The 12,596-nt window shown below is 44.8% G+C and overlaps 1 protein-coding gene across 1 annotated transcript; it reads right to left on the bottom strand.

Annotated features, from left to right (window-relative positions):
* Positions 1-718: 718 nt before the first annotated feature.
* efemp2a (EGF containing fibulin extracellular matrix protein 2a) lies at positions 719-12,596 on the bottom strand. Its single transcript, XM_080465337.1, has 11 exons — positions 12,376-12,596; positions 7,240-7,471; positions 6,687-6,735; positions 6,335-6,523; positions 5,737-5,859; positions 5,471-5,587; positions 3,856-3,975; positions 3,651-3,770; positions 3,418-3,544; positions 2,738-2,933; positions 719-1,480 (listed from the first exon to the last, which is right to left on the bottom strand). Exons 2-11 carry the CDS (start codon positions 7,339-7,341, stop codon positions 1,307-1,309), a joined length of 1,317 nt encoding a protein of 438 aa, XP_080321463.1. The 5' UTR covers positions 7,342-7,471; positions 12,376-12,596; the 3' UTR covers positions 719-1,306.

The following is a 12,596-nucleotide window of genomic DNA, read 5'->3' as shown; positions in this document are numbered from 1 at the left end:
GAAGAAGAAGGTGGTTCAGCGACACTCAGCAATGCCTCAACAAAACACTGCTTATGGATAAGGGGGCTACTGGTTGACCCCCTTCATACATCTAATATAAATGTAGTTATCTGGTTTAGGAGGCAACTTGAACGTAGACCAGCAGTTTTCAAAGTGCCTCACGATGAGCCTCCATTTGATTCTTTCATTAAATACCACATTGTTTTCTTCAATATGTTTCACAACAACACAAGGATTAGGGAGATTCCCAGTGTGTTTTTGCAATCTAACTGGGTAAGTTCTGTGTTAAAGATATGGACCAAGTGTCTGCTGCCTCTGCTAGGCCCCCTTCAAGCTACACAGTGACATCAAATACTGGGAGTCCAGTAGGGGGATTAACAACATCCTCTCTTTGTTTTCATAAAGGGCTTCAGTCATATTCTCATTGATTTGGACCAAATCAAGACCCAAGGCAATTTTATACCTCGTTATTACTCGTGTCTGCTCACCAAGGGCTCATAAAGTGTTTTAAAATCTACAAATCTGGGCTATTTGTGATGTGAAAAACATGTTTACTTACATGTTCTCGTTAATACATTTGAATGTAAACTGTTAAAAGGAACAAAAACACAGAATAGTTTTTAATCCAACAATTTGAACTTTGGCTGCAAAAGATAATTGAAGTTTTTTTTTTTGGGGGGGGGGGGGGGGGGGGGGACAAACTGTTGCACACAGGAATGAAAAGGTATATCGTTTTATTTGGGTTCAAATCTTAAACAAATACAAAACAAAGGAGAACTCAGTGTGACAAACGTAGCGACGGCTGTGGCGGAGCGGAGTGCTGAGGTTTGATATGAGTGGTTACTGAATCATGTCTGTCAACAGGAAGACGGGGCTGGCGGGAGTGGAGTGGCAACCAGAGGGGAAATAAAGATAAGGATGTGGAATCAAATCACCTGAAGGCACGAAAGGAAGCATATCACACAGATGTGAGGAATCTTCATGGCAATACACACTGACCACAGACACAAAATAACAGTAAACATAACGGGAAAAACATGGAAACCACGTTGACGGTTATTCTTAAGGCCGCTGGTTATCAGTGTGAGGCTCTGCTGGTACAATGTGTTGGTGTACTGCACTGCATGTATATTCTGACGCGGGCTGACGGAAAAGCGTCACTTTCTTTGGAAGTACCAAAAAAAAAAAAAAAAAAAAGCTATGAGAGTAACATCACAGTGACTGGTTGAACTGCATGGACCACATCAGTTTTACAGCTTCATTTTCCTCTTTGTCTCCCTCTTGGTGTCCCTCCCCTTCCTCCTCTTCAGAAAGTGTACGGCCCCACGAAGATGGAGAGCCTGAGGGCGGAGCTGGTCTGGTAGCTGCCCTGGTAGCTGAGCAGAGGGTTGACGGACACCATCTCCAGGTCCAACGTGTACTCCCGGGGCCCCGACACGGCACGGGCCAGCACCAGCATGGCGCTGATGTTATTGATTTGCTGGAAATAAGAAGAAAAAAAAAAGGCAAAACAAATATGACTTAGTGACACAGGAGACTCTATCAGGTAAGTTTGGTCAATGAGTGCACATGAACTTATAGCAGTGGCGTGAGATATTACAGCTCCAGTAAGGTCACACAGAAATACGGGCGTTTCCATTTTCTTCTAGCAAATTAAAAATCAGCTTTGTGTTTCATCTGTGCTTGGAATTACATCACCAAAGTTCGTGAACCTAATAAAGATATTCAAACTGTGCCTTGTTGTAGCCAAACTGCTGCTGGAGCAACAGAAAGGAGCGAGTGCAATGTCAGCCGGCCGAGCCTCAGCTGTATGGGAGGGGGGGTCGAACTAATGGGGTGAATCAAAAACATGTGGTGGAAGGAAACATGGACTTCAAGTTCTGTGTGAGTGCTTTAAAGGGGCAGCCTGCTCATTGCATGCAAAGGTTTGGCTTTGGTATTTTTATCAATTGGCTATTTATATTTCAATAAATTGCACAAAATCCACACATTCAAGACACTCCTGAAGTTTTTCTGGCAGCAGGCGGCACAGTGATTTGTCCAGGCAACCTTATAGCTCATTCCAGCACACGTTATTCAAAACTACCCATTGGAAACCATGACTTCAATACATTATGAGCTTGTAACTTAAAAAACTAATAGGCAAAATGACATCACATTGAGCTTATATGAGATATGTGTATCTCTCACATTAAACAATGTCTCTATTGCATTAGATTATCATGCGTTGACGCAGTTAAAATATCTCTTGATATTTAAATTCTGCGCGGTGCTGAGCACTCTCGCCTCACCGAGAGGATATCGTGGGTTCAAATACCGACCAGGCCTTTCTGTGTGGAGTTTGCACATTCTCGTCCGGGAACTCCAATTTCCTCCTGCAGTCTTAAAACATGCATGTGAGGTTAACTGGTGACTCTGAATGTCCCCGAGGTGTGAATGTGGGTGTCTGTCTGGACTGGTGACCTCTTCAGAACCCCGTGACCCTGAACAGGATTAAGCAAGTGTTGATGGATATTAAAATTAATTGTCAATAAATGTGTGTCATGGACAAAATAACTGCCTTAGTTAGTTGATTAGTGTAATAGCTTCTATTTTCTTTTCTTTTTTTTCAAAGGAAATTCCACAGTGGAAACAGAATTGGTGCACCCAGCACTGAGGTGTGATTGAGACTCCGTCAGCAGGTACTTTGGTCATCTGATTGCAGCTCCGTCACTTCTTCCCATCCAACAGTTCTCACCCTGATGTAAAAGTCTCCATTTTCATCACCGGAGCGGATGCGGAAGGTGTTGTAAGCCCCCGCAGACACACTGGTGGCCTGAATCTGGAAGATGTCCGAGGGGACGGAGCGCTCCGAGGTGATGCTCATGTAGCGGTGGACGATGGAGAAAGGCAGATCCCTGCAGGCGGGCTTGTTGACGGGACACACGCAGCGGCTGGATGCGCAGAGAAGACAAAGACACTGTGAGTCCATTGTTCCCAAGTGTTTGATGCAACAAAGTCTTTGCTGCAGTTCACAGTTTAGCCAGCAGAGGGAGGAATATGACTGAGAGGACAGGCCTATTGAAACCTAAACAAATATTGAACAGTAGCCATTTTCCTACGTGTTTCTCTAAAACACATTTATTACCACCAAATCATCTGGGATATGTTAATAGTGACCCACACCTGTTACCAAGCCAGCACTTGTTCGCAGCTTTAATAGTTTTCTTATTGCACTGGAGCACGTTCAGAGCAAAAGTCTGAAGAGTTGGACCAGTGAATGGAAAGAGTAATTGGGGTAATCTTGCAGTGCGAGCCATACTCAGCACAGGGGCTGATTATATTCAGAGCTGATGGCCAACACATATTTGAGTAATTGGGAAAATGTGTGTGTAAAAGTGAGTGTTTGTGTAGGAGCGTTCATGAGGTGCCACTCACTTGTCAGACACTTGTACGTAAGGGTCCTGGCAGCGGTTGTTGTCCACACACTGGTATCGTCCATGGATGTTCACGCAGGTCTGAGCATCAGTGCACTGGTGGTCACCTGTTTCACATTCGTTTATATCTGTGGAGGAAACACAGCTCGTGACGCGGAGGGTTGAACCGCAGTGTGGCATGTGTGCGAGAGCAGAGGGGTAGGTGTTGGTTTTATGAGGCCGGCGTGTTCTCACCCTGGCACAGTCTGGTGCCCAGCAGCTGGTATCCTTCTGGACACACGCAGGAGAACTTCCCTGGTTCGTTGACACACTGGAACTGGCACAGGTAACTGGAATAGCTGCACTCATCGATGTCTGACAAGGTACAAGGACAGGTTTCATTGGCCGCACATCACCAGGAGCAGGGACGAGTTGACTGACACAGATTGGGCTCTCTCACCGTTACAAGCGAAGCCGTCGGGCCCGAGCTCGTATCCCTGATCGCAGCGACAGAGAAACGTACCGTAGGTGTTGTAGCACCTCTGAGAGCAGGGCGCACCCATCTCACATTCATTCACATCTGAAAGCAGGAAAACATTATCACAGTGTAGAGTTAAATAGTGCGTAGTGACCTGAACAGCACAATAAATATCCATAGACTTCAAATCTTCAAGTAAAGACGTCTGGAGAATTATCTGGTGAAACAAAAACTGTTTTCACTCGACTGTTGGACAAAGAGTCAAGATCTACATCTGTGCACCCATAATAATGTATGAGTGATCAACAACAGCTCTAATACTGTTTGCTTGTGATTTCAAATGACATAAAAACAAAGTTTAATGGATAGCCCAGTATTTAACCAGGGCCTACTTTTTGTCGGGTTGCAGAACTAACTACAACAATACACAGCATCTCAGAGAAAAACATATTGTCATTATGTAAGAAACTTTCTGGACTGAGTTTGATTCAAAGCAGCAGTTAATCAGAATGTGTTCGATATCATGCCAGCATTTTAAGATCAAATATCTGATTGGCTGAAACCTGATATACATTAAATGTTATCGGCTGGTATTTTTCCAAACAAAAGTTATTTTGTTATTTCAGCTCTTCAAATATGAAAATTGTTACATCATTTTGTTTTTAATCTTTCAATATCTTTGAATTTTGATTGTGAGCCAGACAGAAAAATAAGCTTATAATAAGGAAGTGAAAAGGGATTTTTTTTTGTTGTTGCTGTTTTTTTGTTTAAACATATTTCTTGCTCAGATCTGGATAAAATAAAAGCATTTGAATGCAGCTACAACATTAAAGTGCTTCTTACATGTGAGGGGAATGGGGGATGTGTAAGCATTCCAAATATACAAACAATTCTTTTGATCCATCAATTTGTCCCGAGAAATTCATCCGACACAATAATGCACCTAGAGTAATAATTCTCTTACATAACATGTAATGATAATAATACTCTGGCTGGGCCATTAGAGCTGGAAGACAAGTACTTTTACTTGTGATACTATTAATACATTTTGCTGTTAATGCGTTTATGTAACAAGCTCATGAGTGCATTTTACAGTATTTACACAGTTATGCTCCCACATTTACTTCAGTAGAAATGTTAGTAGATTGTTTTTGCTGCACTTTCTCTGCCTTGTGTTTCGCCAGCAGTGCACACTTGTGAGAAATGACAGTTTGATTGTGGATATACAGTAAGGAACCACAGAGGCTAGAACTCTTGCCTCATAGTGAGAATGTTCCTGGTTCAAGTACAGGTTGGGCTTGGGGGGGCATTCAGTGGAGAGTTTGCATGTTCTCCTGTGTACACTTGGTTTTTCTCCATGTAAAAAAAACACCAATAATTGACTTTATAGGTGTGAGAGTGTGTCGTCGTCTGTATCTCAGTTTGTCTGAGGAGTGTCTGCTTTTGCTCATTCTTAGCTGGAATCGGCTGCAGCGCCTCGCTACCTTACGTTGGATAAAACCACATCAAATAATAAATGGCTGGATATACAGTATTACACTGTACTCTAACCACTCCCCCATTGTGTGATTGCAATGTAAATTATCCTTAAACTCACCGATGCAAGACCGGTTGTTTCCTGCGATCTGGAATCCGGGTTCACACTGACAGGAGAAAGAACCGGGGACATTGACACAGCGATGCTGGCAGTACCTGTACCTGCACTCATCGATGTCTGAAGGACAGAAATATAGTCAGAGGAGATATTTTTTTCACTCTGTTGAGAGTTAATTAGACGCCATCAGCTTTAATTCCACCAGAGGTCGTATTGTTGAAAACATCAGTAATTTGTCACATTTATAGCTTGGATGTATGATTTCTCACCGATGCATTCTGTGCCAACTTTGCGGTAACCGTCTGGACACTGACAGGTGAAAGCACCCAGCGTGTTGATGCACTGCTGGCTGGGCTGGCAGTCGTCTTCATCCCGCTCACACTCGTCAACATCTGTGTGACAGACACACAGCGACTTGGTTATTGTCGGTTCGCAGGGCATCCATCATTCACACTCGAATACAGTCGTCCTGTTGGAGGCCAAGTTCTCCTCACTTGCACCCAACAGCTGAGAATATCATGTTGAGTCATGTTTGCTGTGTCATGCGGGGCTGATGGACACCTCGGTAGTTTTCCCGCTGTAAATCCGTTTCTTTAAAAACGCAGCAGCTGTCCTCGTGTGAAACCTCCCAAATTCCTGCACTGTCTCTCTGCCTCCCGTAGACCCATACTCACTCACACCCACTCAAATTGCACCAACATGCTGCCTTCGGTCTCAACACCTGCTATGGCCACCTGTCCTTCACAATCTGTGGCTGCCAACAGTAAATTTACACAATCACACAGACACACAAACACGCCTAATGATCACTCATGCTGTGGCCACCTGTCCACCTTTAAACCCCCAGACCACAGAGCAGACACCCACCCACACAGCTGTCTCCTTGGGGCTCGTAGCCCAGGGGGCAGGGGTTAAGGGCCTCGGTGGGCGTGATGGCGGGCTCCGGAGCGGGGATGACCGATGCGGAGCGGGGAAGACACAGGTAACCTCCATAGTGGTTGAAGCACTTCATTTCCCCTTTGCAGGCATCCGGAATGGTCTCGCACTCGTTTATGTCTGATAGGAGACACGAAGACAGATATTTAATCACTGTGGCTGAAGTACAGACTCTTGTAAGGAATAAATCAGAAAGACATATCAGGGCTAACGGAGAGAAAATCAAAGCTGTTTGTGCACCAGAGCACAAGGCGCTGAGGGGAATAACTACATAGAGCTTTACCTTTGCAGTGCTCAGTCTGAGGGTCCCAGTGATACCCATCTGTGCATTCCTGCAAAAACAAGCAGCGAGTGAGAGAAAGAGTGTGGGAGACTGATGGAAAGAAAGACGCCGACAATTCATCTGAGCCAAGTAGTTGTATAATATATTCATAATACATAATAAATTCAAAGTAGTGGGATAAGGGCGAAAAACAAAGCGGGGGATGGCGAGCCGACTGTCGGGCCAAAAAGAAGAGAAGACGACCTCTGTTACAGGATTTGTGATGTTTTAAATGACTCTCCTCGAGCGAAATGTCACTTCAAAAACAATTTGGGGGCCACTGTTTGAAAAAGAGTCTCCATCAATCATGAGGGAAAACTCTGCTGTGATCATTTGGAAAGAAAAATAGAGGCCTGGACATGATGTGAATCCAAAATTAACCCCAGCAATGATTATTATGAAGTGCTGAGTGGAAAACAGCCGGGGTAGACAAAGATGAGTGGATAGAATATCATATAAGAAAACCAATAAAAGGAAAGGGACAAGAGGAGAAGAGAGATTCTTTTCTTCTTACCGTGTAAGTGTCACTTTCTGTATGATGCTGTGAAATCGCACTGCGGAGGAGCACTGACACAAATATGCACACACACACAGTGGACACACAAACACCCTGCATACTAACGCACTAATTGATGGACAGGTTGGACTCACGTAGAACATACACGCACACACACACACACATACAGCTTCCAGACAGGCAGCAGCACCCTGGAGACGACACACTGCGATGTGCAGAGGAGTCGAGTCTGTATTTCAGAGAGAGGAAGAAGAGGGGACAAACACAAAAAAAAAAAGACAAATCATTGAGGATTCACAGAACGGTTCGATTCAGCCCTAAAGCACTCCTGTGTTGTAAGCTGTTCTCTCAGCCGAGATGGATAAATCAAGTCAAGGCAAAAAGCAGTGGAACCCATTTCTAAGTAGCCCAGTCAGAACACAAACACAGAGAGTTTCTTGGACGCGGTTCACCGTTTGTCAACCAAACAGTTCCCCCTTGATCGCAGCGAGAATAAATGGAATGACTCACTCTGCCAGGTAAAAACATAAACACTGTGACGTACTCTGACCTCCAGCCCAAAATAGCCGTGTCAACATCACAGAAATACTTTCGTATTAGCTGCTCACAGAGAGACCTCTGTGTCTGCCTGCTGGCAGTGGCTGCAGCGACAGTCCCACTGAGCTCTGCTCCTCAGGCTCACTTTACTGTGTATCATGGCCACATAAAACCTGCATATTTTACGGCAGCATCGCTTTCTATGATCAGACTTTAATTTGGCTCCGTGGCAAGTCATTTCCGTAGATAGTTTGTTTGATTAATGAGAAGAGCGCATCTGTCTTTTCCCAGGGTGGAAATAAACCGAGTACATTTACTCAACTTAAGTAAAAAAATGTTGACAATCTTTACTGAAGTTATTCGCCATTATGAAAATTACTTATTCACTTAAGTCTGTATATCAAATTATACTTCATCCCCCATCACAGAGTCCGATAACTTGAGCTCGATCTGAAGTCCATCCATCTCCTATACAGCTTCACCCTGCGCAGGGTGCTGGAGCCAATCCCTGGTTACTGTGGGCGAGGACAGGACACAGTCTGGACGGGTCGCCAGTCCATCACAGAACAAACACATACAGACAGACGGCTACACACACTCACATTCACACATCAGGGCAATTTAGGGTCAACAATTAACCTCACATGCATGTTTTAGGACAAACCCACGCACACCCAGGAAGAACATGCAAACTCTACACAGAAAGGCCCCGGCCGGTATTTGAACCCATGACTTTCTCACTGTGAGGCGAGAGCGTGAGGTCTGACATCCAACAATAATAATAATAATAATAATAATGATAGTGCCATTGAAAATAGAGCCACATACTGGTGTAGAAGGCCTGACCGCGACAAATTCACTGGTTTGATTCCAAGCTTAGAGACGTTTTGCCTGGTACTCTGGTTTCCTCCAACAGTCCAAAGACATTAATTATATGTGTGTGTGTGTGTGTGTGTGTGTGTGTGTGTGTGTGTGTGTGTGTGTGTGTGTGTGTGTGTGTGTGTGTGTGTGTGTGTGTGTGTGTGTGTGTGTGTGTGTGTGTGTGTGTGTGTGTGTGTGTGTGAGACTGTGCATCTCTTGGTTTTTAATTTGTGTGCTGTTACGTCCAGTTACACATGTTGTGTAGCTCTGGTCAGAATTAAATGACAGTCAACCGAGTACAGGTGACCTCTAAAAGAAAGTATAGCAGTAGCCTGTACAACTAAAAACAAAAATTTGATTATTTCTTGTTTTTGAGGTGAAAAAGCGGGCCGGCATATTTTCACACCACATTTGTGTTGTTGTGTATTGCAATTGCACGTCACTCACTCAACTAGAAAAAAAACAATACTCGTATAAAAACAAAATCCAGCTAAATTCAAGTTCTTCATTCAAGTAAACGCAGACTTGAGACACTGAAATGTCCCCAAACTGTAGACGTGAATTTCACTTTTTTTCTCTCTCCTGTGGAATAAGGGGAATCTGTTGTTTCTCTAAATCTGCTTCATCATCACTGCAATCTGACTCACGTTTATGTGGCTTTTAGTTCTGCTTTTCACAGACGTCACGATCAATATTTGTCTCAAATCACCATCTTGTCTGTTCCGCTTTTTCCCCTTTTTTACGTCTTTCCGGTGTTTCACTGCACAATCAAAAAAGTTACATTTCCACCCACGTATGAAATTATTCAACTAGAGTAATAAGTTTGGAAATATGTCGTGAAGAATGTAGATGTTTGTGTTGAAATGTGGGGTCGCTAGGAGCAGATACTCAATAACTCTACTGTTGTACAGCTGCAAAATATTTCAGTTAATTAAAAAAAAAAAAGGTGAATTTGAATGTACTGTGGTTTTTACTTACTTCACCTCAGTGAATGGAGCGTCGGTTCTTCCGTGTCTGGGTTTTTCTTCAGTGTTCTGTTCAGTGTGGTGTGTTTTCGAGGTAAATTTATGTTGTACTATGTTTGTTTAGTACCCTGATGGACTGGGCTTCATTCCCAGCAGAGACACAACCATCCCTCAGTTAATGTTCCTGAAGAGAGCCTGAAAGTGTTTAAACGGACTCTAAACATAAACAAATCACCCATTCCAGCCCTGGCACACCAAAAAGCAAGTAACCCAAAAAAATAAATAAAAAAATTGGAGGGCCATTTCAGTAATAAATAAACTCTAAGCAAGTGCTGTCTGTCAAGCGAGTGAGATCCAGCCAAAATACGTAACAGGAACGTTATAATCACTGCCTGTCGACGTGCATACACGCAGGCTCTCATATAAACTCCAGAGGCCACATTCGCAGGCAACTGCTTATTGTTTTATTTCAGGTTTTAGACAAACAGGAGTCCACAGGGTGACTCGGACGCCCTCAAATACTCCGTGGATGACATCACGGGCCATTTGTGACCTTTTGCTTGGCGAAAAGCAACACAACATGCCCTCATCTCCACGGCGCAGACGGTAACACACGCCACCGAGCAATCAGACAGCCGCAGTACGTGACCTCTCGGCCGAAAAAAACGGCCACTTACAACCAGCAAGAATGTGAACCGAAACCATCCGAAAACAAACTGACCATCCGCCCGGGGTCCAGTCACTCACTGGCTACTGAGTGTGGGCAGCAGGGATGCATGGGTGTTGCCCTGCTGCCGCTGATGACCAAGTGGCGGTGGACCTCTGGAATGCCCGTGGCAAGGATGTGGGCGCCAGTTCTCAGCTGGGATGCCCTGCCACGGCAGAGGCTCCCAGAGTATCGGGTTCTGGGAAACCCCCCATGGTTCAGAAAGGGGGACAGCTGGTGCCAAACCTGCGGCCACCGCTCCCCGAACCGCTCATCCCTCTGCAGGACGTGTAGGAGGCCGTCACTGACCATGGCTCTGATGCAACAGGGTGTCTTGCGGGTGCAACTAACGGTCAGAAACACACATTTACAATCAATTGAAAGTTAATTAATGATTTCCAAAAGGGGGTCCTGAACGCGTAACGTCGTTGGACATAGCAGTCAAACAAACATATAACATTGCACAGTCCTAAGACAGTTCAAAAAGATGCATGTGAGGTTAATTGACTCTGAATTGTCCATTGGCGTGAATGTGAGTGTGTGACTGTCTCTGTGTTTGCCATGTGATGGACTGGTGAGCTATCCTGAGTGTGCTCGGCCTTCACCCACACTCAGCTGGGATCGGCTCCAGCACAACATGTCCCTAGACTGGAAAAAGTGGGATAGAAGATCGATGGATAAATGGATGTTGTGAAGTAAAAATGGTAATTTCTCACTGATCACAGTTTCACATAAAGGATTTTCTAGTACAATCAACTTATAATGGCACATAAATACAATAGATGTATTTTTTTTAATCATGGAAATATTCATTATTTTGAGACTAAATTGAAATCTTTATATAATACTTCCCAATTAAAAACAGAGATGATAAAAATCTTCTAATCAGAAATCATTACCATTTCAGAATTTGGCTTGACCTTGAAACAGCAGTCTGACCTTTTTCTTCTTTTTCTTTTAAATCACACAGTCAGCAGAATTTAACAAGCAAAATGTCAGGAGGGTTTTACAAGTGACCACATGGGAACCCGAACAAAAATACACAGCTGGACCACACACACACACACACACACACACACACACACACACACACACACACACACACTCACACACACAGAGTGGGGACTGCAGAATGGTCATTTGCGTAGCCTATACATTTCTGGCTTTGCTCGGCTGTGCTCGGCTGTGCGTGGAGCAGCCTGAGAACCTGGTGGCCCGGCTTCCTGTTACTTCTGTTGCAATGAACCTGCAAATCCACAAGCCGAGAAATCTCCATCTCCCACACACACACATACACACGCGGGCCCGAGGTATCTTCGAGGAATCATTGCCGGTGATGATGGATGATGAGCTGCAGGAAAAACTCACAAGCTGTGACCAGTGATCCCAGCGGTGATGCTGCTCCGTCTCCCTGCGTGAACAAAATGTGGCCTGAGATGACGGGCCGCCCTGGTGAGAGCAGCAACTCTTTGTGTCTGTTTGTGTCAACGGTGATTAAATAAAAAAGAAAGGAAGAAGAAAGAAAGATCCCCTCAAGTCACAGGGAGGAACAGAGAGGTCATCCAGGCTTAGAGTATTTAATGTGTTTTGGCACCTGTTGGTCTTTCAGAAACTCACAACTTGACCTAAATCATCATCTCTCTCGCTTCCAAGTCGTGACTAAACTGAGATTGTGACACTGACATTAAATGTTGTAAAAGAGAGGGATGAGGTGGAACAATTTTGTAACATACAGCATAATGATACGTGCCCTGTGAGTCACTGCCTCTCTTCCTGTATAACCCCCTATTATAGCCCGAGCCAGAAAGCAAACTACACAGCCACGTTATCTTGGCTCTCTTGTGAGGAGCCAAGTGCAGCTGGGAGAGCGAGAGCCGAGAGCAGTGCAGTGGTGTAACTGTGACGTTCACGGCCTGTACCAGAAAAGTGGGTAAGAGGTACATCTCACCTCCCACACTCCTCCTGAAAGCGCTCGCAGGCCTGCTAAGTCATCCAGCAGCTCGGTTTGACACGACTCTCTGGGAACATGTGTTCAAGACGTTAGAGAAAAAGGGAAAAACTCACAGTTGAAGATTTTCCCGGTGGGTCTTCTGTGTCTCAGTCTCCCTCTGACCGACGTGTCCTGCTGTCCCGTGGCTGCTGCTGCTGCTGCTGCTGGCTGTGGCCGTCCCAGATGAGTTGGCGTGCAGAAGTGGTCCCTTAAAACTCCTGCCTGTGTGACCCTGAGAGAGTGAGTGGGGAGACCGACAGCTGGAGCAGCTGAACACATGCAAAGGGAGGGAAGG

The sequence above is a fragment of the Lipophrys pholis genome, assembly GCF_963383615.2.
Source record: "Lipophrys pholis genome assembly, chromosome: 6".
NCBI classification, from domain to species: domain Eukaryota; kingdom Metazoa; phylum Chordata; class Actinopteri; order Blenniiformes; family Blenniidae; genus Lipophrys; species Lipophrys pholis.
This window is presented reverse-complemented; position numbering and strand designations above follow the sequence as displayed.

Excerpts from the sequence above, each read along its gene's own strand:
- efemp2a (XM_080465337.1), bottom strand. The coding sequence starts at position 7,341 with ATGCAGGGTGTTTGTGTGTCCACTGTGTGTGTGTGCATATTTGTGTCA. Across the intron at positions 6,524-6,686 it reads TCAGACTGAGCACTGCAAAG|ACATAAACGAGTGCGAGACC; the intron begins GTAAAGCTCTAT and ends GTCTCCTATCAG. Across the intron at positions 5,588-5,736 it reads AGTTGGCACAGAATGCATCG|ACATCGATGAGTGCAGGTAC; the intron begins GTGAGAAATCAT and ends TCTGTCCTTCAG.